At 39.6% G+C, this 26137-nt stretch overlaps 1 protein-coding gene across 3 annotated transcripts in view; it reads left to right on the forward strand.

Moving 5' to 3' along the window:
* Positions 1–1319: 1319 nt before the first annotated feature.
* The window catches only part of SLIT3 (slit guidance ligand 3), a 547888-nt gene continuing 523070 nt past the window's right edge, over positions 1320–26137 (forward strand). Inside the window, exons 1-2 of one of the 3 annotated variants that reach the window (XM_064458932.1) lie at positions 1320–1808; positions 1949–2201. In XM_064458932.1, the coding sequence (XP_064315002.1) occupies positions 2017–2201 (185 nt within the window). In that variant the 5' untranslated portion in view covers positions 1320–1808; positions 1949–2016. The remainder of the gene's footprint in view (positions 1809–1948; positions 2202–26137) is intronic. The other 2 variants (XM_064458933.1, XM_064458934.1) reach the window with 2 other exon arrangements.

Raw genomic sequence — 26137 nt, forward strand, 5'->3', positions numbered from 1 at the left:
TTAAAAATTAAGCTGAGAACACATTTTGAGCTCAGCCTGAGAACTCGTGTCTAAGTCCTGGAGGGCTTGCGACGGTTTCATGGTAATGCTGGCTGTGGTCATTGTTGAACTGTGAAAACTTTTCCCTACCTGCAGGGACAGAGCCTGGACTCCCAAGTCATTTAGACGGGGAACAGATTATCTGTGTTCCCAAGCACGTTACGCATAAATGTGCCGTTTAAACTATTTTTAAGGGTGCGAAACAGGGAACTAGGTATTTTGAAGCAGACAGGTTTTCAGGCTGTGCATATGCCAGCCTTATTTTGGGTCAGGAGGTCACTGTGTGTGCCTGGTGTACTACAGGGAGAACCTCCCTGTCAATGGGCTAAGACTTACCTTAAAAGACTGATGACTTCTGTGGCTCCCAGGACTCACAATTTTCCAAGTCATCTCTGGCATCTTTAGACTGGATATTAGGAAAAATTTCTTTACTGAAAGAGGGGTCATGCACTGGAACAGGCTGCCCAGAGAGGTGGTAGGGTCACCATCCTGGGAGTTCCTCAAAAAACATGTAGATGTGGCACTTCGGGACATGGTTTAGGAGGCATTGGGGTGTCGGGTTGATGGTTGGACCTGATGATCCTAGAGCTCTTTTCCAACCTTAACGAATCTATGATTAAGTGCTATCAGATTTTCAGGGTGTGGTGCATTTTTTTTTGTGTGCTTTTTTTAGCATGCTTTAGGTAAAATGTTGAGTCTCACCCTCCGTCAAATCTGACCAGCATTACTACGTAAAGGCAGCCTGCTTTGCTGTATTTCCAGAAAGCTCTGCTGAAGTTGAGCTTAGCACTGCAGTCTGGAGCTCGAAGCACGGCAGCGGCACCGGCGCGGCCGAGGGGCGGGGAGGTGCCGGGGCGACCCGCGGCCGCCGGGGCTCCTTCCCCGCAGAGCGGCGGGCGGTGAGGGAAGGTCCCGCCGCCGCCGCCAGAGGGTACTCGGGGCGTGCGGACGGGGGAGACAAAAGGAGGAGGCGAATTCCCCGCGGCGGGGAAACTTGAGACCGCTCCCGGCCGGGCCGGAGCGCCGGTTCCCGGGCTGCAGCCCCCACGTCCCGTTCCGAAACCCGAAGCGGGCGGGGGGCGGGGGGACTCGCCCCGGCAGTGCGGGGGGCGGCCGCGGGGCGCCGCCGGGGCGCGGGATGCTCCGCCGAGCCCCCCCCCCCCCCCCCCCCCCCCCCCCCGCGAACTTCCACCCTCCCTCCGGCTCCGAAAGTTCAGCACTCGGGTGACGTCAGGGCCCCCGCAGCCAATGGGCGCTGCGGGTGATATTTTGGGAGGGGGGAGGGGTGGCCCGGTGCGGCGGGCGCTCGCCCGGCTGCCATGCACAGCGGCTGGGCAGGGAGCGAGCGGCCGGCCGGCGGGCAGCGCAGCGCAGCGCAGCGGCAGCGGCGCCTCCCCTCGCCGCCCCCCGGCTCCGCTCCCGGCTCCGCCGGCCGCCTGCGCGGGGCTGCGGGCCCGCAGCGGCAGCAGCCGCAGCCGAGCGGCGGGAGGGAGGGAGGGAGGGAGGGAGCGCCTGAGGAGCTGGCGGCGGGGGCCGCTTTGAATTCCCGCTCCTCTCCTCCGCGGGTTACCTGCCCGGCCCAGGTGGGGCGATGCCGAGCGGAGGAGGCTGCTTTGGAGATTGCCGCCGCTTCTGATGGATGTTTTGTGTGTGTTTTCCTCCGCTCCCGGTTTCCCTTTCATCTGAGGACGCATCTGGCTCGAGCTCTGTTAAACTATCTGCCTTCTGGTACCGTTCGTAGATAACAGAAAGAAACCTGAGCCCGAAAGGCAATTCCCCACCTTCTTCCACCTAACGTAACCTTTCGAGGAGCCTTTGAAGGCTTGCTGGTGCTCCGGCGATGATGGCAGTGGTGGGTTCCCTTCGGCTGTACTAAGAGCCTCTTGTTTTCTTTTCCCTTTCTTCTTAGAGGCATTTCACCTTTAAGGGACGGCTGCTTGCGCACACTTTTATACCCACTGAAGGGATCAAGAAACCATGTTGTCTGGTGGAAGAAGTGCGTTTCTGTGCCTTGGAACGATCTTGAGCTTTTGGAGCTCCCTGAGTTGGATGCCGGTTGGAGGATGCCCACATAAATGTACGTGTATTGCTTCCAACGTGGACTGTCATGGACTAGGACTCAAAACCGTACCGAGGGATATTCCCAGGAATGCAGAGAGACTGTAAGTAAAAACCGTTCGGGGCTCCTCAAGTACTTGCAGAAGCACCTGGGATGCGTTTCTCCACACCTGCCTGTCGGTGCAGAGCACATACTAACAGCAGTTTCAGTAATCAAACGCGGATTAATGTTTTCAGGAGGGAAGGGGAGGAGCTTTTCGGAAGTTACAGCTATCCTGCGGTTCAGGCTTTTAAAAAAAACCAGAGTTCCACGTTTTTTCAGTTACCATCTGATCGGGTTTTGCAGCGACTTGCTTGGAATGGAGTTTAGAGCAGTACCTGGAGTGCTCCCAGCAATAATCGTTGTCAATGCAAACACCAATTTCAAATGCAATTAGAGACCTGGATGTTTTCACCTGGTGGCCGGTAGCAGTTTCTCCTCACTTTGTCAGCGTGGTGACTTCATCACCATGGAAAAACCGACTACTGCCATAAACTATTTCAAATGGATAAGTAGTCGCGTTAAAGCAGCCTCTGATTTCTAGCTTAAACTGCTGTGGGGAAGCTGGTTATTTATTTTTTAATTTACTTCAGGGTTTATGATAGTAGTGTAATGTTAAGGGGTGCTTCCAACCTCAGCACGGGAGAATGTAACGAGTGTGTTCATAGTAAATCTTCTGCATCACAAGTTCTTATGAGTTTTTTAGTTTACTCTCTTTATGTGCTTACTTCACTTGTTAGTTTCTGTGGAGAAAGCTGAAAGCAAACTTCAGTTCTTTGACACAGTTCTGGCACTCGGTGCACAGGACGGCATCTCTGACGTTGCTTAACGCATAGCATATGGCATATTTCAGAGAATGCCCGATGCTAGATATGATGATGGCCGGAATGGAATGTTAAACAGAGCTTCAGCACGGGCGCTGGGCTCCACAGATGACCTCAGGGAAGTGCAGTTAGTTGTGCCTTACGTGTATTAGCTGGTAAATTGAAATGTTTTTGAGCGTGTGCAAATGCCATAGACTGTATGGCCTGACTTCCTATTTTATTTCCTTTTGGGTCATAGAGCTGGGGAAACTTCACACTCTCAAGCATTTTTTTCTCCAAGAAAGCAAGCTAGAGGAGGTTACTAAGCAAACAAAGTTTTTGTGCATTAAGTCTTCTTAAAGACTAAGTTCTTTCTCAGAATGAAATTTTATAGCATCCTTGAATGTTTCTAAATGCATTTTATAGTGCAGAGAGCTCTTAAATAATACCTATGTTCAGATTTCTTACTATACCATTCTACCATCTTGAATGTTTTCTGGCCGTATCAGCCTTCCTTTTAACCCCAGCTGTGTGAACAATAGTTTTCAGATGTCAGTGTTACAGAAACCTTGACTTCTCTGCACGGAACGGTGTACTCTCTAAAATTGATGGGTGGCAACCTGGCAGTTTAGAGACAAAAAAACCCCAAAACCCCAACCCCGAAACAAGAAGCCCTGCAACAGACCACTACCAGGGTAGCATACCAAGCCAGTCAGGATAAGTAAGTGTGATAACACGAATGTTTTGTATGCTTCATTGTCACGGAGGTGTGTCTGCATGGTTTTAAGAGTCAAGGGCTAGAATTAAACTTTTACATTTCAGGTTAAAATGATTCACGAATGCAAGGTTAGTTGGCCACCTCAGAAAAATTAAAAAATGGTAATTTGTTATTGCCTGAGTTTTAGGGGGACTGAATTCATTGTGTTACTGGGTTGCTTTTGTGAGAATGGACTTGAGAGATGTTAACTTTCCTTGCCTTCTGTGAGAAGCTAAGCCAAAAGAGTAAGTTCCTTGGCCTTGCTATGTTAAGTGTTAAAAGGAATGAAGGAGCATGTAATCGCTATGCTCTAGGTCCTGATAATTTTTGGTGTTATTTACAAATTAAAATTTTAGATTAATGGCTGCATGAAGAACAATAGTAGTTATTTCACAATATTCAGTTTGAATATTTAACCTCAGAGATATCTACTGATAAAGATGAAATGTAGCTGTGTTGGATGTTTTGTTTGTGTTTTTAAAACAGTGTATTATTGGAGCATTCAGTGGCTGAAACCTTGTGGAAATAGCATACAGATGATCACATAGTAGTACATTATTCCATATTTTTAAATACTGTCTTCACTTGAATCTCTTAGTCTGTCATGAGCCTTTCACTGTTTTTATAGTGTTCGCTATCGTCTTCATTACAACTGTGTTTTAAAGCTTGTGTTGATTCTTTCAAATCTAGATTTCTACTAATCACACTAACTTGACCTCTCTAATGTAAGCAGTAGAGAGGAAAAGGCTTTATATTTGTCCGAGTCCAAATTCTGCTCACAGGTGAAATGTCAGTCAGACTCTGGATATATCAGAATATCTTATTTTCCTCTGTGGTCCACAGCAACCTGTAACTCTTTATGACATAACACTAGGTTGATGTGTAGTTTTTAACTAGGTTGTTTAACTTGTACATAAAACAAAATTGATTATATCTGAAATGACAAAGATATTTTTAATCTCAGAGAAATGTTTGTATGTTGGGAAAAGAATTGTAACAAGTTACTTGATGGCCACATACCAAGCGACTTTTTAGACTCTTATGCTGTGCAAAGGTTTTCACTTCTTTCTGCATTCTCTGGAGCTAAAAATGCCGCATACCTGTTCAAGTCGGAATCTTTTTTTGCTTTAATTAATAAAAGATCTAATGGCACCACTTAAAATATTTTGCCACTAAGCTTTGAGAGTTATGTTTGTACAAATGTTACAGATTGTTTAGGCTAGTGGAGCCAAGTTAAATATTACTTCAATTTGTGTTAATATGAAACCTCAGGAAAACTAAAAATACAATGTTAGGATAAAATGGGAAATCCTCGGGGGGGGGGGGGGCACACAGAGGGAATCTCTTATTGAGAAGTTCTATTAAATCAACTAGTGATAATCTCCTGATACCTCAAGAAATAGGCATCGCCAGAACTTTGATTACTGATTCTTAATGAGAAATGTGATGCATGCTTTTTGTTCTTTCTTTAAATGTTTTGAAGCTGTAGTTTTTGTAAAGAGTTGTACCTGCGATTTCTGTCTTAAGAGAAGTCTGCAGACTAACCAGTGATAACAGAAATGGAGTGGTAAAGCCATCCTAAATTGTTTTACACAGATTCTTCTTTAATAGTAGATTTATAAACATAACAAGTAGAATTAGGTTTGTGTTTCAGTTTATCTTGTTATTACTTTCTATGATAGTCTTCTAATTGTGTAGTATAGATTGAAGCTTTTGCTAAGTTAGGTTTCGTGAAGAGCTAAAAAAGGTGAATGTAGTATGCTACTGCACAAAGAAACAATTCAGTCTGGGGAAAGTAAGTGGTGAGACAAATATTTGTCACTTCTAGGGAGTAACTTCCATTTACCTTTGTTCCAGAGAAGGAGCCCTCAGAATAGTCATCATCTCACACAGGAAGAGAGAGACATGGAATTATGTCTAAGACTTTTCCCCAAATTGCAGTATGTGATGCTCCACAGAGGACCTTGTATATGAGCAGGATGATATAACAGACCTTGTGGCTTGTTGTTAGTATTTACTGATCTATTCCACATTTGCCAAGTAACTTAACATCCTAACAAAAAAGAAGTAGTTTATAGACCTTTTGTGTTGTGGAGAAAACTAATACTTTAATAGATAACTTTAGGGGGTGGGCACAATCGTTCTTTTATTTAATCTATGCAACTGATAAGATGTTTTGTGCTATTAAAGGAAGCAGAAGATAGGGTTTAGAAATTAAGAATATGTAAATACATCCATAAAAATCTTTAATCTTTTGCCTTTATGAGAATTTCCTTAGGATTACTTCATCAAACTCCTCTAATCAGAGTTTGCTTAGCAGCACTTCAGTTCTCCAATGTGATTCTCTGTTTATGCAATTTTCTTCAGTGGAAATGTTTTCTATATATGTAAAATATTATACATGTGGCTTTTTATAACACTTAATAATGCTGATAGTCAAGTTTAGTTTGAGATGATGTGTAAATGCAGTGAGCAGATCAAAGCCACCTGCTTGACAGTTGTATTCTTCAGCTCTGACAGAAACAAGTGATATGGAGGAAGTGCTCAGAAGTCTTCTGGGTCAATATCTGCTTTCTGTCTGAATATGAAGCATGAACCTTTGTGTTTTTCCTTCCATTCATGTCTAGTTATCTTCCTGTCTGTTGGCATCACATTATATATGTATAAAAGTTTCTTTAGAGAATTTAACCATGTTTGAGTTCTTGATGAATTTATACTCAGTGGCTTAGATTCTTGTTTAATTGATAGCTCTTCTGTGTTAATTTTTGTTTTGTTTTGTCTTTTATTTTGAAGGATTATTTACCTTGCTAAACTGATAAAGCTTGCAAGAGTAATCTCTTCTGTGCTTTGTCTGAGTAGCTAAATTAAGTATGTCCACATTTAGGTGCAATTTAGAAGCTTAGTCATCTGCTTACTCTGGAGTTTTCATGTGGTCTGGGGTTTCTGTTATACAAATATATTATTATGGTGTTTTTGGCCAAGGTGCGTGTAGCTGCTGAAGTTGCACCGGCTTGTAATAAGACTTCAACTTCCTCAATTTTGTTTCCAAATTAAATCTAAGATCCTGTCTTGAATGCTTCCATATTACTGCAGAACGCAATGCTAAACACATGCAAATATAATTATACTGACTCTTACATTGACATTCTGTTTTTCTAGAATTCTTCCCACTAGGGATTGCTACTCATTTGTTGGTGTGGTAATAGTCTCCAAAACCTTGCATGGACCCTTTCCCCTTCTTCCCCCCACCCGCCCCTCTAGGTCACGTGGCAGTAAGTAGATATACATGGCTTTGGCTTCGAAGAGCTTGCTCTCAGAGGTACTGATCCTGGGAAAACTTGTCTGAGTTCCTTAATTTAATTTGGGTACTTCCTGTTGCTAATTTAGCACTGACTACTTGTGCTTGGCTGGACGTTGACATGCACTTGTATAGGATCAGTGTCTTGTGCTATTAAATTTGTTACCTCATTTTGAAGTGATGGAAACAGGAAGGAGGATGAAATTAGCTATTGTAATTTGGTAGCTACAGAAGCAAATAGTGGCCGTTGTCATGTTGTCTGTATTTGTTTGCACAAATTTGGATTAGATTCTGAGATCAAAGGGACAAGACTGCTTACTGCAGAATTTTTAATGAGTTGCTCTGAAACTATTAACTTCTTTTGTATTCTTACTTTTGCAGCTCTGTATTGATTCATGCAAAAGAATTAGGTGAAAGGAAAGTTGCCTTTAGACAGGCTGTTGTCTTTTAGGAAGTCCTAAAATATAGATGATAAGTATTGTTTTTTCCCTCCCTGGAATTTGTATGTGTTGGAGTTTGGGGAAGTGTGTATCAAAGTTGGTATAGCTTACCTGCTCAGATGGATTGTGAGGCCAAAAAAAAGTAATCTGTACAGTAATCTGTATAAAAATCCTTGTGTTGTATGCTGTCACTTGTAAGTTGGTTGCTATGAAGTCATTTGACCTTCACCGTGAGTTCTGTCAGTAATCTATTGGAATGTTACTGCCAAGCCTTTTTTTAATTATTATTCTTCAAGCATTTCTAGTTAGGTTTAAAACAAAAATAACCTGTCCTGCATGGACACTAACAGCTGATATGATTTGTTGTCTGCATTTCAGTAGTATCTAAGCTATTCTTCAGCTTCAACAGAGCAGAAAGAAATGGTTTTCCCACAGAAATCTGACAGGATGCTTAGGGAGTTATAAGGATAAGGGAAGAGAACTTGCCTCTAATGAGGATATTTAGTGAAGTAAGTTTCAAGCATCGTATGTTAAGAATTAAGCTCGTTTACTGGAGAGACTGTTCAGAAGACTTAAATCAGGATGTGTTCCCTCCCAGGAACTAATAGCTCAAATGACTTGAAGCTCAATTTTTCTAGAACTTTTGATATGGTTCTTGCGGTGTCCGTAGTGCTTGATTTCCCTTGGCTGCCTGTTGCTGCAGTTGATCTTCAAAATGAATAGCTTTTTGTCTGGTGGTGGTCTAGTGGGATCCATTTTTTTTTTATTAGAATATTTAATTATTCCTGAACAAAGATGGAGAATAGAAGCCATTGGTTAATATTGTAGTTACTTTGGCTTATACTTGATTCACTAGAAATGAATGGAAAACTGTTTTGCTTCAAGTTCAAAGCTGAAATGTGTCAGGATCCTTTCCTAAGCACAACTGTGTTGCTCTTTGTTTTCTACATATTATACCTGCCAAGGTTGGTGTAAAGTTCAGATAAATTTTCCCAAGACTGAACTTGACTTGCTCTCTTTTGCCTTTGGCTCAGGACTGCAGTTGACCACTCAAGTAATTTTTAAAGCAAAATAATTTTGTGTTGTTTTTTTAATAATATATCTAATTAAGAAGTAAACGACTCCCCCCCAAGTAATGCCTGATTTCCTTTATCTTATTTTTTTCCTTTAATTTCCTCTCTTCAAATTTGAACTTACAAAATATAACTAAGTCTTGTTACTGAAGTAACATAACTAGCTTTTTCTAGTTCAGAATGATTGTCAATTTGCATGTTTTGGAGTCTCTCTTACCTTCAGAAGTGCCTCCACCTTTATGAGGTACTACACTCTGGCAAACTCTTTGTGATTAAAGGCATGATTCTTTCTGAGTTAACCTGAAAGGCTCAAATGCCTTATAAGAAGTGCATCTGCTGCTGCACTTTGGTCTTGATGTTAGTGTCACTGTGTCTTGTAATACAACAATTACTGAATTATCTCAAATGTTGTGCTGGCCTCGGGGAGATGATGTGGAATGTTCTTCATAGGTAACTCAGTACCTCTTAGTTCTTTCACCTGTTTGCTCTCTGCAACTACAGATGGATACTGGATCAGGTACAGGATTTCTGTGGCTTGGTATTGAAACCCCTTTCAACACTGGCTGACCTGTGGGAGAAGGTGTGCCTGTGAGCAAGTATGCCTTTCTGGTGTGCAGATCATGTCTTAGTTTTAAATAGAGCCAACTTTCTGGTGGAGGCTTGACAATGGCAGCTGTAGGAATCAACATGCACATTTTCTGTCTTTCAGTTCCACAGCTCCCTACAGGGGCTTCATTTATCCTGTTTGGCTTATTTTTTGGTCCTGCAAGACAAAGCAGTGTTGTTTGTCCTCTTCAGGTTGAGACAAAGCAAGTTTCTAACTTCAGGTGAGGTCAGAAGGAAGGAGTTAAGATAACTCTGGGAAGAAAAGCTAAAGTGAACTTGAAATGACAAAGCTTTTTGAAGAAAAATAATGTTGGTGAAGTCATGGAGAATAACTAGAAGTCGTGTGGCAAATATTTCTTCAGGTGATTGTCCATCCATACATTCCTGTAATAGGAATGTAATAGTGGTGTTCAGAAAAAGTTACCAGGAAAGAGGTACATGTTGTGCCCCATCTTCTTGTGAGGTCTTTGAGACAGGCTGGTAGCATGTGCCTCCTATCCTTTGCTCCTTTCTGATCCTTGGGTGATGGGGGGTTTCTATTAATTCTTATTGATTCAAGTACACTATTATAATGTTATATGGATTATGGCTTTTGGGGCTACTGTTGTCACTCCCATCCCTTTTATGTTCATTGACAGGTTTTGCTTGCCAGTGTAAGGCTATATCAGTTTGACTTTTTTGTTTCTGTTTAAGTAATTTTCAGGATAAGAACGGGCTGGGTTCTGGTAGTACTATGATTGCAACATGGCCCAAGCTAGTCTGTTTTCAGTATATTTAAAATATTTTCTCTAGAGATCTGTAATGTTCCATCTATTTTCAAATCTCTTGTCAGTGTTGTCCAGTCAGGCATATCATTTAAGATCCAGAATGGCTCTTATCAATGGCAAGAACTACTTCCTCCTCATTGAGAAATGGCCCTGTAAGCAACTGACAGTCTTTTCTAATAGTACTAAATACATAAAAGATCTATCTACCTACTTACATAAGGGGAACAGGTCTGTGGGCTTGTATTCAGAGTAAATTTTAGATTAGTTGAGGGCCATCTCTGTAGAAAGGAGAGTTTAAGAGGTTGATTCTTACCTCCTTACCTCTCTGTCAGTTATTTTTCATCTTTTTTTTTTAACCCCAACTGAATCTGGTCCGTCAGTTGTCTCTGTCAGAATAAATTTGTCTTGTATTTTGGTTTTATACCATCTGTTGTAAATGTAATATTGCAGCCATCAATACTGCAATACACGTTTTTAATCCTATGATTGATAGATTTCTGGAGCATTTAATTAGATTTTTTACCTTTCTATCTGTGAGTTGCTGCTTTTCTGAGATTTTAATTTATTTTTGTCTCTCAGGTGGAAATAATTTTGACCGATGGCTGTATTCTTTCCTTTTCTGTTACCAGTGAGGGGAGCATTTTTAATAAACATCAGTTCAACTAAAATGAGGAAGAAAAACTGTGTTCTAAAGCTGGTCTTGTCTTGACTTTCCATCAAGCAATCTGCAAAACCTATCTGAAGTTTACTTCTAAATTGATTTCAGAATTTGTATTGCTCACCAACTCTTTTGGTACCTATGCTTTCCTGAAAAATTGCAGTAATGTTGCAGAAATTATTCTTAACTTCTTATGTCAAAGGGACTTACTAGCAGAGCCCTCCATGCTTCCTGCAGAGAGGTCAGTATCACTGCCTTCCTACTGCAGTTGCATGGTGAAGAATCAATGTTGTGGAAGTAGTATCCTGTTACTAATGAAGACTGTCAGGCACCTATTAAATGTATTTACAGTCCAAGAAACACTGAGAATTTTGGGAGATAGCATTCTTATCGTTGGTACTTTGCTGGCTGCTATGTGGACCTGTGTTCATTCCAGTCTGAGGTGCAAGGCTTTTAGCAGTGATGCTATATTTAGGAGTTTAACTGGAGAGACTTTAACCCTCTTCCGTTTTGTGGAGATACTGTAGTGATATTATGCTGTGACTGTACGTACAGGCAATCACCCAAAAGAACAAGGCACATCAGATGCCTGTAATTTTTCAGAATGCTTTCTCTGTGTACCTTCACAGTCATTCCTGCCTGTATAGACAGACCATCAATGGTTCTGTTTCAGCTGTGGTTCCACATAAGTGGATGCCTAAACTGCTCTGGAGGTTAATGATTTGGAGATCAGTAACCCATTTTAACATAACAGCCTGTGAGTATGCTTGTAGAGGGTGGTGGTGGTAGTGGTGAACTCCATTTCTGATAGGCTTTTTTTTGTTTTCTTTCCATTTCAATGCTCTTGCTTGGGAGCAACCGTCCTAATTTAAAAAAAAAAAAGGTTGCTTTGCAAAATACTAAATTTGCTGTAATTTTCATTATATCAGTTATAAATATGTGATGCAGGTTAAGCTACTTTAGAGTTGAGGACAGTGCCTGCTGTACCAGTAAGTACTGTTTCATCTGCCTGTCTTCATCCCTTTGCTCTTTCTGTCTTTGCTGAAAACCCTTTGGGACTTCTTTGTTTGTACAATGCTTAACACGAAGAAATCTTGAGCTATTGTAAGGGAGCTCATAAGCCTGATAACAAAAATGGTAATAAATTTCATATTGGTGGATCTGAGGTTCTGATCTCCAAAATCACAGCACTATAAAATGCAGTTTCTAATGTCTGGCTCCAAACTTTTTTTCCAAGAGCTAGATTCTGTCAAGGTTGGCTGCTTGACTTGTGGAGGGAAGGGGAGTGGGGAGTGAAGTGGAGGGGAAGAATATGTGAACGAGCTTTCTCATGAAATGTTTCAAAAGATAAGCATGTAACTGTTACGGAAATAACTTGCTGAAAGCAGAGGCATAGGTGCATACTAATAGTTAGAGGACTTTCTTAATCCTTGTTTTTTCAGTTGGTCTTTTTCCTTTATTCCTGTGGCTGGTAAGGAATGCATTACTTACCTTACAATCTATTAATAAAATTACTTGTACAAGTTATTGCTGGTGTATGTTGCTATGGGACCCTAATCAATAACCTTGACGGTTTCAAAAGACACAGACAGTGAGTTGTGAGCCTAATGCAGTTTTTCAGGTCCTAGTAAAACTAAATGGTTTTAGTCAGTTCAGCCAACCTGTCCCTGTATTGTTTTCACTGACGTTTTCTCTGGGTGTGCACTGGTGAATAACAAGCACCTCCTCAGCTATTTTAGCAGCTCTTAAAGTTGAAGAATTACATGGTTGTCTGTCTTGGAAAAATGGCTGTTAGCATTAGCAGTAGATATAGTTTCATATATTACGTAATACTGACCTAATACAAAAACTTGACTTGGAAAAGCATTTTCCACAAACAACTTGCCCCAAGGTAGAAAAGATTCAAATTCTTAAACTCAGATTCCAAAAATCTCTATCTAAAATGTAAGCCATTTCCCTAGAATTCTGTAATCATTTCCTTGGGACATGCTGTCTTGTCAAAGATGGATGACCAAAGAAATTCTTAATTGTTACCCAGAGTTCTGTGTAAGAATATAAATTAGCTTTACATTAATGATTTCCCCCCCTTACGATAAGAAGGTAGTAAACAGCACAGAATCCTTGTCTGCCAAAGATTTGATTGCCCATTCTCTCTGTTTTAGAATATAATACGTAGTATATAAAGCTCATATAACAAATACCATCACGTGACATCAAGCCCATTAAAATGAATCACTGTGTATATGTGTACTGATCATCCACAGATATGGAGACACTAATGTTTAATTAAAACAGTTGTACTCTTCAAATATGACTCTGATAAATTTTAGCAAGAAAGAGCTGCATCCTAAAAGCAGTTCAAATGTGCCTTCCTACTAGTCATAAAGCATGTTTTGCCTGGACTTTAGTGGGACACTAACTTATGGCTTTTCCCCAAATCTATTTTGTCTGTGTGATGGTTTTGTTTGGACTGGGGAGGCATTATGTGAAATGCTGATTTTAGAAAAACCTGGATGAAACATCTTTGCCTGCTGAGGGTGGCAGTGGTTACAACATCACTTAGTGAGGTAGGAACTTCTGGGTCACGAGCTTCCCTGAAATAGTTGTAGAGTGGTGAGAAGATGCTAGCTGTCTCATTCTCCTGCAGTGGTAGGGCTGGTTAGAGCTGGTGTTTTAAGAACATACGTGGGGACCAAAAAAAAGAACTCATTGTAAGGCAATAGTACAGGGAAGCAATTGTGCGTTTCTGAAATGCCTAAATTAATGCAGTAGGGAGGTAAGCTGGAGACAAGACTGAAGTGGTGGAATAAATCACAGAAGTAAAGTTCTTGAGCAAAGAACACTCATTTTCCAGAAGTGGAAGGTGATATTGAGAAATAAAGCCCAAAGGCAAAGGCTGGTTCTTCGGAGTGAGATGAAAACACACATCTGGATATAAGTTTCTCAGATAAGAATGTGAAAGTATAACAAACAGCCCAAAGATCCTTTGGAGTTGTGAGATTTAATAGATAGCATATGATAAGGAGCAATCAAAAACATCTTATGGATTTGTTAGGGTTGTTTGTTTGGGTGTTGGGTTGGGTTTGCTTTTTTTGGGGGGGTGGGTGGTTTCTGTGTGTGTGTTGGTGGTTTTTGGTTTTTTTTTTCCTTCTGGGAAGTTCTTTAGTTAATGGTTTTGAAGTTTTTTTAGAAGTTGAAAATGAATTATTGCCAGTTGATGTTAACTTCATTTTATAGAATATATACTTTCCAAGGTTGTTCTTCCATAGTTCTTCCATAGTTAGTATATAATAGGCTTAGTGCAAAGTGGTTTTATAAGCATGAGTAGTTTCAGTAACTTGAAAAATCAACGATGTGTGCCAAGTCTTGTTTAGAAAAACTTGTTTTGTGTTCATTTAGCAAACATTGTGAAATGAATTCAGCTGCAGTCCAGCAAGACAACTGTTGAAAACCAAAAGTTGGAGGAGGACGGGGGTGGGAATCTGCTTGCAAATTAAGAATATTGCTTGTGGTTGTAACATCTGGATGCTAACTTGGTCAAGTCAATACACAACTTCATTCAAAATTTCATTTTACATATTAAAACTGTCCTACATCTTTTAGTGCAACTTCTTGGTTTAATCATTCCTTAGTGGATATGGTAGACATGTACACTCAGTGTGGTACTTCCTGAAAGTGATAGAGTTGGAGAAACTGGATGCTTGTTAAATAAAAAACAACCTGAACAACACCACAAAAAAACCCCCGAGCACAAAGACAGACCTCTATTACCTCTCCAGGAAAAGGTCTCCTGGGAGAGAGATTCTCATCTGTGCATGTCTGAAAGTGAGCAAGGAGATGAAATCAAGGCTTGATTTTCATGTCATACTTCACTAAAGTAATTTGTTTGCTGGTAGAAATTTTTTCAAGTCATCAAGAATCACAGCAGTCAGAAGCAAGTGTGAAATATCTGAAGGCCTAAACATCAAATTGTCTGTATTAGTGAAGAGCACCTAAACAGAGAACATTTTCTTCACTACATTATATTCAGTCCACATAGATAAGTGAAATACAGACTTAAATGCAAACATCAGCTATTGTCTCTGTGGAATAAAGCAATGTGAATTTTGCTGAAGTTTACGTGCAAATTTTTTTCCTCTCCAGATTGTTGTGATTGGTTGTTTGTAGAATTAAAAAAACATAACTGACAAAAAAAAGACAAGTATGTAGAAGAGTCAGGGTGAAAAACAACCTCATGAAAAACAGTAATTTTTGTCAGTCCTTGTTTCTCACTTCATTGCATCCTGTTCTAAAAGTACTTAATTAACATTAAATTAGCATTAAACACCCTGGAGAAATTATTAAAATTTTGGGAAAATATAAGTGTTTGCCATAAATTGTCATAACGATGTTAACTCTGAAGAATGCTCATACTTCTTAGAAGATTTTTCTAAGTTTCTTTACAAGGAATTCCTGTTTGAGATAGAGAATGTGAATTCATTTAGGTAACCTTTAAAGTCCAAAAGGGATGAAGATTGAAGCACAGCCACCTATCTATTCATATCCTGATGAGATTGTCCATTTGATAGTCAAGTGAAAACATGGCCCAAAGAATGTTTGACATCGTCTGATTTCTACCTGTATAACTGCTTGGCCTTTGGAATAGCGCTGGACTGGTGCAACCACCTAATGTTCGTACATGTGTATGTTGGATATGAAAGTTGAGCTGCAGTTATAGGAGTTAAGTATGAATGGTTAAATAAAATCAAGAATTGAAAAGAAGATAGTAAAAAAATAAAGTTATGCAGCTGTTAACCTTGGGGGCTTTTTTATATGAGTGAAAATGATGCCTGAGCTAATATGACCCAGTATTCTCCTTTTCTCTTTATAATGTGCACATCCTGGCTTCTTCATATTAAATCTTGTTTCAGTAGCAACTGTACTTTAAAATATTTTCTATAGTTTTCTTTGCACTTCAGATTTAAAGCTTTCTTCTAATCCCTTACCTCACCCCAAAACAAAAACCAACAAACAAATGTTTTACCCTTTATTTTGTAGAAAATATAAAATCATAGACTCTTTGGGTTGGAAGGGACATCAGGAGGTCTAGTCCAGCCTCTGCTCAGAGCAGGGACAACATGTAATTCAGATCAGGTTACACAGGGATTTGTCCACTTGGGTCTTGAAAATCGCAGCACCTTTATGCAGTCTGTTCCACAGCTTGACTGCCCTGATAGTACCAAGTTTTTCTTTATAAATAGCCAGAATCTCCCCTATTTCAATTTATGATCACTATCGCTCTTTTGCTGTGTACCTCAGTAAAGAGCCTTGCTCTGTTTTCAGAGTAACCCTTCTGTAGGTATTGGAAGGCTGCTCTTCAGTCACCCAAAGCCTGCCCTTCTCCAGACTAAACAAGCTGAGCTTCTACAGACTCATAGTCGAGTCCTTTGATAATTTCAGTGGTATCATACTGGACTTGCTCAAGTTTATTAGCATCTTTCTTGGACTGAGTGGGCCCAAAACTGGACAGAGTATTCCCTGTGTAGTTGAGAAAGACACTGTTCTTAATCCACAGGTATTGGTTCAGCATAGAAGGCAGTCAGGCTGGTCAAGCATGATTTAACTTTGTTAAATCTGTTGGCTGTTTTCAGTCATCTTCTTTTGTGTGCCCAGAAATCGCTTCCAATAGTATTTGCATTGACTTTTCCAGGGACCAAAATGAGGCTGATGCTGAGCAGTCTGCACCTCACCATATTATCCTTTTCAGCTTTTTTGAAGACAGCTGTAATATTTACCTGTATCAGAGATGTCACAGCCAGGCTGCACTTTATCAGCCAGCTCTCTCTGCACCGACAGATGCATCCTATCTGTTCCCGCAGGCTTGTACATGTCAGGATTTCATGAGATACTTAACTTGAACCTCTGCCACTACTGGCAGTTCCTTTCTTCCTTAAACCTTTTCTTTAGACACAAAGACTTTGGACACTGTGTCAGTGAAGAGTTAATGTGAAGAAGGTATTGAGCACCTCAATCTGTCACTAAACCATCATATCTTCCTTATTATTTTACAGTTAATGTACTGCTAGAAGCTTTTCTTGATGACCCTTGCCAGTTTGAACTCTAGCTGAGCTTTGATTTTCCTAGTACCATCACCTGATGCTTGGGCAATGTTTCTGTTCTCCCGTGTACCATATCCTCTCTTCTGCACTGGAGCTCATTTGTAAGATGCCTGTTAAGCCAAGGTGATATTCTGATACACCTGCACATCTTCCTAAGTATCTGGATGGAGTGTTCCTTTGCTAAGGTTATTCTAGGCTGCTTCTCATAGGATGACCCCCATCAGTCAATTCAGGAATTCAGAATTCCCCTGAATTCTGAAACATTTCAGAATTCTGCAAAACTGAATTCTGCTCTCCTGAATCCAAGGTCTATGCTCTGCTACTTACCCTCCTCACACACCTCACCATTTTGAATGTAGTGGTTTAATGATCACTAAAGCCAAGGGTTCTAGCGAGTATCTCACACCCAACCACCTCATCATTTGTGAGTAGCAGATCAGGAAAACTTAATGCATGGTTGGCCCATGTAACGTCTATTTTAGGAAGCTATGACTGACACCTTCTGGAAACTTCCTGACTTGTTTGCCTGCCCCTGTGCTGCCTTTCCAGCAAATGTCAGGGACATTCAAGTTCTTCATAAGAACCAGAGTCTGTGATCTGGAGACTTTCTGGAACTGCTTAAAGGGGAGCATTGTTCCCTCCTTCACCCTGAGTGAGTGGTTGGTAACAAACTCCTATCATAATTCACCTTCACTGACCTCTCCTCTGATCCAGACTTGCACACTCAGTAGGACTCTCACCCAGTCCACAGAGGAGCTCCAGACATTTGAGCAGTTCCTTCCATGAAGAGGAGCCTCTCTTCCTCCTCTTCTTTGCCTGTCTTTACTGAGAACCCTGTATTCAACCATGACCAAACACACATATGACTACAAGAGCTATCCCACTGTGTTAGTTATTCCATTGTTGGTGTATTTCTACATCTGTAGTCAAAACACCAGCTTTTCCTGCTTGTTTCATAAGCATAAATAATATATTTTAACATACATAAGTCTTTGTGTACTGGCACATGAGGTTGTGCCAGTGCAACTTCTCAACCTGTTTTATTCTTCCTGCAGGCTCCCTTTATCTTTTGCAAGGGCACAGATGACCCTACCAAGTGAGATCTGCAGCACGTCAAGAGTAACTAAAAAAATTTGGGGATGAAGGTGAAGGGCATGGGAGTGTAAAATGTACTGTTAGAACATTATTCTGCCAGCAAAACATTTCCTTTATAATAAAATCTGCAATCTATAATAATTAGTCAGGAGTTTCTGCAGGCTGGGACAAACATTTATGTCCTTGGAAGAAACAGAGTACTTGAATTACTCAGTCCGTTATGCTGCTTTCTGCTGGTCTTGGGTACAACTTTCAGCGGCAGTCTGCTCAACGGGGAATTCAGCCACTGCACAAGTTGCAAGAGGTAGTTTTTCTTCTTGGTGTTTTTTAACACCTATAGTTTGCCAAGTCATTTTTCTTAATTTTACAAGGATGAGGACAGAAGTGTGTTGTCTGCAAGCAGTTCCAGATCATTTGGACACTTAATGTGGGTTATTAACCAAGGCCTACTGTAATGGGCTTAAGAATGGATAGCTTATTCACAAAATTAGTACACTTAACCTCTAAGATCAGTTTTCTCATGTTTAGACAGAAAGAAAACAGTCTGAGTCATACCTGAAAGCCTTCTGTAGTCAGAAGGAAAGATCTAATTTTTTTTAATTAAAAACTGTATCATGTAGATGTGTTAAAGTATGATGGACTGCAGCGCAGAATGTGTACATTCCAGCTATTGTGTGGCTATTTAATTCCTATTTAAATTATTCTGGAGACTGAAACTATGCAGTGTCATACATGTGGTGCTATCCATCAACAACAATAAAAATTTTTAAATGTTGGATTGTAAGTTTATTGTTATTCTGGTTTAACATGGATAGCAAGCTATTAAAAGTACTGGATCCCAACATTACTGTGTTAATGCAGTCTGTGCAGTACTCATTACTGAAGGTATGCAGAATATTTCTTAATCCTTTCAAGAACTGGTGTTTGTGGCAGGGCTTGTTTTTTCTCCACTGATGTTCCTCCATGTATGACTTGATCTTAGTGCAGATCAGAGACGGGGGTCTATGTTCTCCTACCTACTAGGTGGTTATAGACTGCAGTAAGATCTCCCCTTAACCTTTTATTTAAATTCATCAAGCCCAGCTCTCAGCCGCTGTTCATGTCATATGCTACAGCTTCCCGATAGTCTCAGTGGCCCTTTACTGTGCTCTCTCCAATGTATTAATGCCTTTCTTGTACTGGAGAGCCTGAAACTGGATACAGTATTGTAGACAAACTGTCTTGTATTCATACAAGAGATTAGTCAATTCTTTCAAATTCTTAAACCCTTCTGGCTATACTCTTGCTAGTACAGTCTGGTCAAGAATGGCCTTCGCTGCTGCAAGGGCATGCTGCTGATGTTTTGTGGCCTAATGGGACTCCAGGATCCTTTTCTGCAAAGCAACAACCTGGTCACTCAGTGCCACACCTGTAACTGATGCATGGGCTTATTTTCTCCTAGGTGGAGGACTTCCCCTGCGCCCCCCCCCCCCCCCCCCCCCCCAATTGAACTGGGTGTTGTGAAATGTATAGAGAGTACTGCCCTTCCTAGAAATAAGTGTAAAAAACCAAAACCACCCCACCCCCCCACCCCCCCAAAAAAAAATACCCCAACCAAAATCTCTCATGCTCCTTTACAAAGTCATCTGTTTGTTTTAAGAAGAAAAAAATAACTTAAAATTTATATAAAGATGGAGTGTACCACCTTTTTTAAAAAAACTAAATTACTTCAGCTGAACATGATTTTGAAAATTTTTTGCCTTTTTCTTTACAAGTGATGTTCACACTTGCCCAAGTGATTTGGAAACCAATGGAATTTGTGTATTTCATAAAATCCAGTCCCAGGACTTTATTTCCTGTATTGCAAAAGTTGAGATGAAATATGTTGAATCTAAAGATATGCAGATTGTGCTGCCAGAGGGTTTAAGGGTAGTGTTATAATTGAGTATTTATCATAGTAACTTTGAAGTTCTTGGATTGAAGGCATATGAGAATTGCCAAGCACTTTCTATAGGGAATTATAGTCATTTAAGGTTAGGAGGTTAGTGGCAGTCCATACCCGTTAAAGGCAAATTAACTCCATAGCAGAAACCCTGGAAAATGGTTGCAATAACAAAACAGATACTGGGTGTGTAAAGGCTGCAAAGGGTAGCCAAAAGTTACTCTATGGACACATTTGCACATGGCAGCGGATTTTTCTCCCTCTTAATGGTATGGTTGTTAGCATGTTCCCAAACTAAGAATGAAAGTGCTCATGAAGAGAGGAGGGCTTTAGTGAACAACCTTTTTCCTCCAACCCTGCACATGGCTTTCATAAAAGTCATGAAGGTATTCCATGTGGCTTTAAGCTTCTAGAGTGCAGTAGGTAGCCAAGTGAATGGTTAACTTACCTGTGAAAATGCGTATTTTCTCCAGTTCAGGTGTCTGTCTATGTTCATGGTTACTTTGCACAGTGATTGGGGGTTGGGAAAACAAACAGGAAAATTTTCGAGGGATGACTCAGCTGTCATTCTGGCAGGTGGTTTGGATCGACAAAGTCCTTCGGTAGTGTAATGCCAAAACAATAAAGCCTTGTTTCCCAAAAATGTGTGCTGCTTGAGTTATTTGGAGGAATTGGGCTAATCAAAAATATCAGTAACTCTTTAGATTCAGGAATATGGATTCAGTTGTTATCACTTGAATTTTAGCTCCTACATTTTGAATGTTACTGACAAGTTGATTTATATTTTAAAATAAATCATTTGGAAATGTATTACAAATTAATGGTAACAAAGAAGATATGCTATATCCTCAAGACAGTTACTCTGAAATTTGTGGGGAAATCTATTTTTCTTTTGTTCTTAATAAACTTTTGGAAGTTCCATTAATTATGTTCTAGCTGAGCTTTGTTATGATGCGGGTTCTAGACGGTGTGTTGGATCCTGACCTGTTTGTTTCTTAGGGAACAAGAGAGATTTTTATTAATTCCTAAGTGCATTGTTCTGTGTGAAACAAATTTATTGCATCCCTTTTTGAGAAATATCAAAATATGAGGAGAAATGCATCTTCCCTGTGGATTTCACGGGGTGTTGGTTTAATCGAAATTCTTTTCAGAATATTGGGTTTTATGCTGATTTGTTTGTCCCACATGTGACACAAATGTATAGAGCCTTGAGCTGATGCGTGGTAGCCACTTTTAAAACTTAGCAGGAACAGAAACTAAGTTTTGTGTTTGAGGTTCTATGACCTGAAATACATACTTACCTTGCATACAAAGCAGTTGGACAGGAAAGAATCCTAGCGCTGTGCAGCTTGGGTAAAACCTGTCTTTTGAAGTGTATGGCAGTTAATTTTTCTTAAGTGCATTATGCAGTTTCTCTACTGCTCTTATTGAATTATTTGTTTATTAATATAAATGAACAAACATCTGAGGACTTGAATGAAGTTGCAAATGGTGCTCTAGATTCCCTTCTCCTTAGACAGCAGATTATTTTCACTTTGTATTTTCATTTCATGTAATGTCTTCCTAGGTTAAAGACAAACGGATTAATAAATATTTTCCTAAATACTGCCCATCTAGGACTTGTGTTTGTCATTGGGATGCAAAATCAGCTACTGTCATAAAATTATTGGACATCAGAGGTGATCTTCAGTTTTGTTGTTAGGAATGCCACTGTGTTTGCCTGATTGGCATCTGAGAGTCCTCCGGAAGGGAGAACTTAGTTGATCTAGAACATGTATTGACAGTAAATAGCTTTAACCAAATGGAATAACTGTTTTTATTCTAGGAAGAGAACTAAATTTAAGCAACTTATTTTCTGACCAAAGTCTGGTGGTTTTCCAGATAAGAAAAAAATTATAACTTAAAAAAAATGCATGAAGTAGATGCTTGTGCTAAAGCAAATACACCACTTGCAGTAGGGCCATCAGGCCAAGAGTCTTTTGTGTGCCTGTGAACTTGCACAGGGCCCATACTTCACAGGCTTAAAAACCAAACAAAACCATTAGGGGGTTGTACCAAGAGCTAACTGATTTTTATGCTTTTGTAAGGCTTTTGACTTTGGCTTCTATGTGCCTAGAAAAGCATAACTAGACAACCAGAGCTAGCTCCAAATGGGCAGCTGATCTGATCCTAAAAAACCCTATATAGTCTTGGGAGAGTTGAAGAATTAAGTTAGGGATTCACTTGGGTATGTTCAAGACTCACAAGTATGATGGGGGCCCCAACTTTTGGATTATCTTGGAGACTACAATGCATATAGTGTTCAGCAGGTAGCAAAATGACATCAGAGTAACAGGAACTTGCTACAATCCAATAGTGTTGTTTTGAATTTTTACATTCTTTTATATAAAAGGATTTGAAAATTTTACAAGGATTTTTTATTCATATGTAAGTATTGCATTATTTGTTTGAAGCTTGTTGCAAGACTTCAGCATTTGGTTGCCTTTTTTGATTGGCTCTTTTGTAAGAGTTGTAATGTTGTGGTGATGATGTGATGTCAAACTTGGTTCTGATCTTGGATGTTGAAGAAGGAGGTGCTCAGAGCTAAGATGGGTGTGGATATTTGCCAAGGTATGCAAGTCTAGGAAACACAAGCACATAGTGCGAAGTAGCAAGTGGATTTACTTCTCAAGTCTTAAACTTTATACAGTCCAAGGAAGAGGGTGGAGGATGAGAAGAACAGTGTCCGGATGTTTTGGAAGAATTGAATAGCTAAGAATAATTATCAACTCAAATTTAAGTAATGTAACAGAGGAAATCTGTGCACGCCTACTGCTGTTTGAAGCTGCATAATGGCATGCTCCAGAGAATGTTGGAGATGCTTTAAAACATTTAAAAGTCTGTCTTAAGTTCAGTATATTGTCTTTAGAGAAGAATGAAAAATGAAGCAATTGAGAGGAATTCTTGCTATGAAGCAAGATGTGCTCCAGTTGCTCCAAACACCTCTGTTTGTAATAAGTGTGTACATTGTGTGACTTAGTCTTCGACATCTACAAAATATGTATTGAATTAAATTGTTATTATAACATAGCAGGACGTGTTTATTAGTAAGGCTGCCTTTAATATTTCGTCTGAACTCTTTCATGATCTGTTGTACCATTCTAGTCCAATTCATGTTTCTTTTCCCACTGAGATAATTCCTTCCATGACTGTCGTCTTAAACTGCCACTACACCTCCATTGTCCTTAACATGTTTTATGCTAAAAAGAAAAACAGGCTGGCAAGAGAGACCTAATACCAAAAGCTTTACTAAAGCTGATATAGGTGACAGTTTCGGTTTCTTTTTAAGTGAGTGGTATCAACTTTGCTGTTGACATACCAGAAGAGACCTGTATTCCTTAATGAAGTTTTCTTAGATGTTCTTAGATGATGGGACAATATTATCTGAATGTGAAATGACAGAAGAGTAGTAGCTGGACTTGCATACATGCAGAAGGAGGTAGATCTCTTGAGTAAGATCTAAGATCCATTTGGCCCAAATACTAGGCAAAATGCAGGAATTCTGCACAGTAAGAATTTTATGTAGAATGAATATAATCTGCACATAGGTATTTGTTACAGTTAAATATAAATTACATTCACCTTTACAGTATAATTATCCCCATGTCTTTGACCCAGATGACTTCTTTTCAAACCTATGTTTGCTTCCAACAGTTCTTATGAATGCTGATGTGTTTGAAAGCCAACCAAGATTAGATGTTAAGGTTTGGCTTTTTGTAGTTGAAACCCACTAGTAAGCCCATAATCAGCTGCCAAACTTTATAAAGGAAACATAAAATGTTATGCTGCCCACAAATACCAGCTGTAAACCACTAATGTCTGCAGTTGCTCAGTAACTTCACAGTCACAAAGTTTAATTGACTAATAGGGTAACCTGTGGCAATCTGCTTCTTTGCAGCAGTCTTAGACCTACCGTGAACAGGAGGAGGAAGTGTTACATAGTAGTTCATCAAGGTTTTAGTCTGTTTTTCTTGAAATGGCAGATAAGCTTTGAGGGAGAGCGTGCTGGAACAGGCAAATGTTCAGAAGATAAATATTGCTTTTTAAAACAAGGGTGGCAGTTATCAATTAAATTCTAAATGGTTTAAAGAAAGTGGACTTCATGAAGAATGGCTCTTTTAAAGTTAGAGCATTGTCCAAGTAATTTTACTTACAGGAATGGATACCTTTGACTTAGATACTAACCTTCAGAAGGTATTAATAGAATGATTGGTATGTATGCAGCATAGGCTGTGCCAGTCCACGGGAGCAGAGGAAAAAGTGATCCCAAGATATGTATTGATCAAGGAATGTTAAAGTCTCTTTCAGAAGAGGGAACTGTAGATTTCACCAGGGGAAGAATGTTGAATAGCAGGAGTGTTCTTGGGGCTGCAAGTAGAGAGGAATAGAGCTGATGTGTCTCACAGACTGGGCAGGAGGGGTGGTGTGATGGAGTGATTGCTATGTGTGTGACAGGAATGCCGTTCTGCATACACCTGTTCAAGCTGAGTAAAGCTGTGCTGAGAATTAAGTCTTACCAAAATCGATGAAAAGCAAGGCCAATGATACCGTCTTGCCCCGTGTACCTTAGCTGACTCCTACATGCCTTGGAGAATTCTGACTAGTTAATGCTTTGCTTTGCTAGACCTTTTGTGAGATACAGGCAAGGGAAAACTTCTGAAGGAATGACATGTAAAGCAGATGGCGAACATCCTGCAAGTAAAACAAGCTATTTATGCATTGCTTACTCCAGACTTAATTCTTTCCAATGCTTCTTGCAATCAGGTCACCCTGGCGCACCAGTGAGTAGTAATGATGCACCAGGGTGGAAGAACTAAACTGAGAACAGAAGAGGAAAATAAGCTGGAAAATCTGAAAAATGTAAGCAGTGATTCAAAGATATTCCTGCAGAAAAGCATGATTCAATCAACAGGATAAATGCAAACGGAAGAGAATGGCTGGTACATCCAATGAAAGTGCCCTGTGTTTGTTTTTTCTTTAACAGGCCTTTTAAAAATATATTTGACAAAAGCCAAGCAAGAATACTGGCTTTCTTGTCCATATAGCTGAAATGTAGGGATTTTTTTCCCCCCTTCCTCTCCTGGTCATTATCCTTAGTTCCCATCTGTGCTAAATAAAATAGTTTCCTGAGAGGAGAATGTGTTTCTTCTATTATTTAAATATGTACCATGCTAAGATGCATAGGCTAACTCTTAAAAGTTTATTCTCTCTGTTTTTAAACCATTTTGTGCCTTAGGAATTTTAGTAGTATTATTTTGACATTTATCAATAACCATCAGAAATAGATTTCAATATTATAAAGTATTTATTCACTCTAGTGTATCTTGCATACTGCTTCAGTCCTGTTAATGTCTTGCTTATACCTCAGAAGGATTCATTACAAGATTGATGTAAATGCTTGAAAAAGATATGCAAAAAATATTACGTATTATATGTCTGTGTGGCTTCTATTTTTAATGGCAGAATTCAGTTAAAAATTCTCATTATGGACATTGTGTAGAATTATTGCTCTGAATTTTAGGTGTTTGTTTTTGTTTTTTTTTTTTCTTTTTTAAGTAGTCCTTAATCTGTTCATTCTTCCTGTTGTCTCCAGCAAATTAAGTTGCCGTGGAAAAGGTGGTGTTCTTAAACTGTAGGTGGCTTGTCCCTGGCACAAATCTTGTAGACTTATAGGCTGGGGCTTTTGTCAGTATGAACTGTGAGCTTAATCATAGTCATTGCAGACTTCTAAGTACCAGACTACCCTCAGATATGAAGTGGCTTATATGATATTGAGTTTAGTTCTCTGTGTTGTGGGTTGGTTGGGTTTTGTTGTTTATGTTTTTGTTTATGTTTTTGTTTGGGTTTTTTGTTTGTTTGTTTTGTTTTGTTTCTCAAGCTTTTAAATTCCAGTAAGTGAATGCACCAGCATGTTAAAATGACATTAAAAGGAGCTTAATTCCTTTTTGGTTTGCATCTGAGATTTAGGGAACACATGAGAAAACAGTGATGTATGTTTAGGAATATGAAGAGTTATTTCCTTAGATGAATGCATACAATTACCTGTACTCCTCTAAATATTTATGTTTTTGTTAAGTGGAGGAAAGTGTTCAGATTGGAAAAAAACTCTGTTTTTGTAGTTAGAAGCATTTGGGGAAGTTAGTAAATATACTAAAAAATCAGTCCTGTTTCTTCTCTGAATATTGAAAATATTAACAAGTTTAAACTTCAAAATATGTAACTGCCTTTATTTGACAATGTGGTTCACCCTAGCAAAATGAAATTTGTTACCATGACAATTGCTTTTCATTTAATGCCTTAGGAGAATGTTACTTCATGTTGGCAGAAAAAAATTATCTTGATTCAAAGGAAATAAACATTTATGCTTGAACACTCATGTATTTCTTAGTAGTAGTTCTATCTTACTAACAGGATCTCAGGTTAGGTGAAAAAAAGAGTGGCTTAA

Source organism: Phalacrocorax carbo, chromosome 8, assembly GCF_963921805.1.
Source record: "Phalacrocorax carbo chromosome 8, bPhaCar2.1, whole genome shotgun sequence".
Lineage (NCBI taxonomy): Eukaryota > Metazoa > Chordata > Aves > Suliformes > Phalacrocoracidae > Phalacrocorax > Phalacrocorax carbo.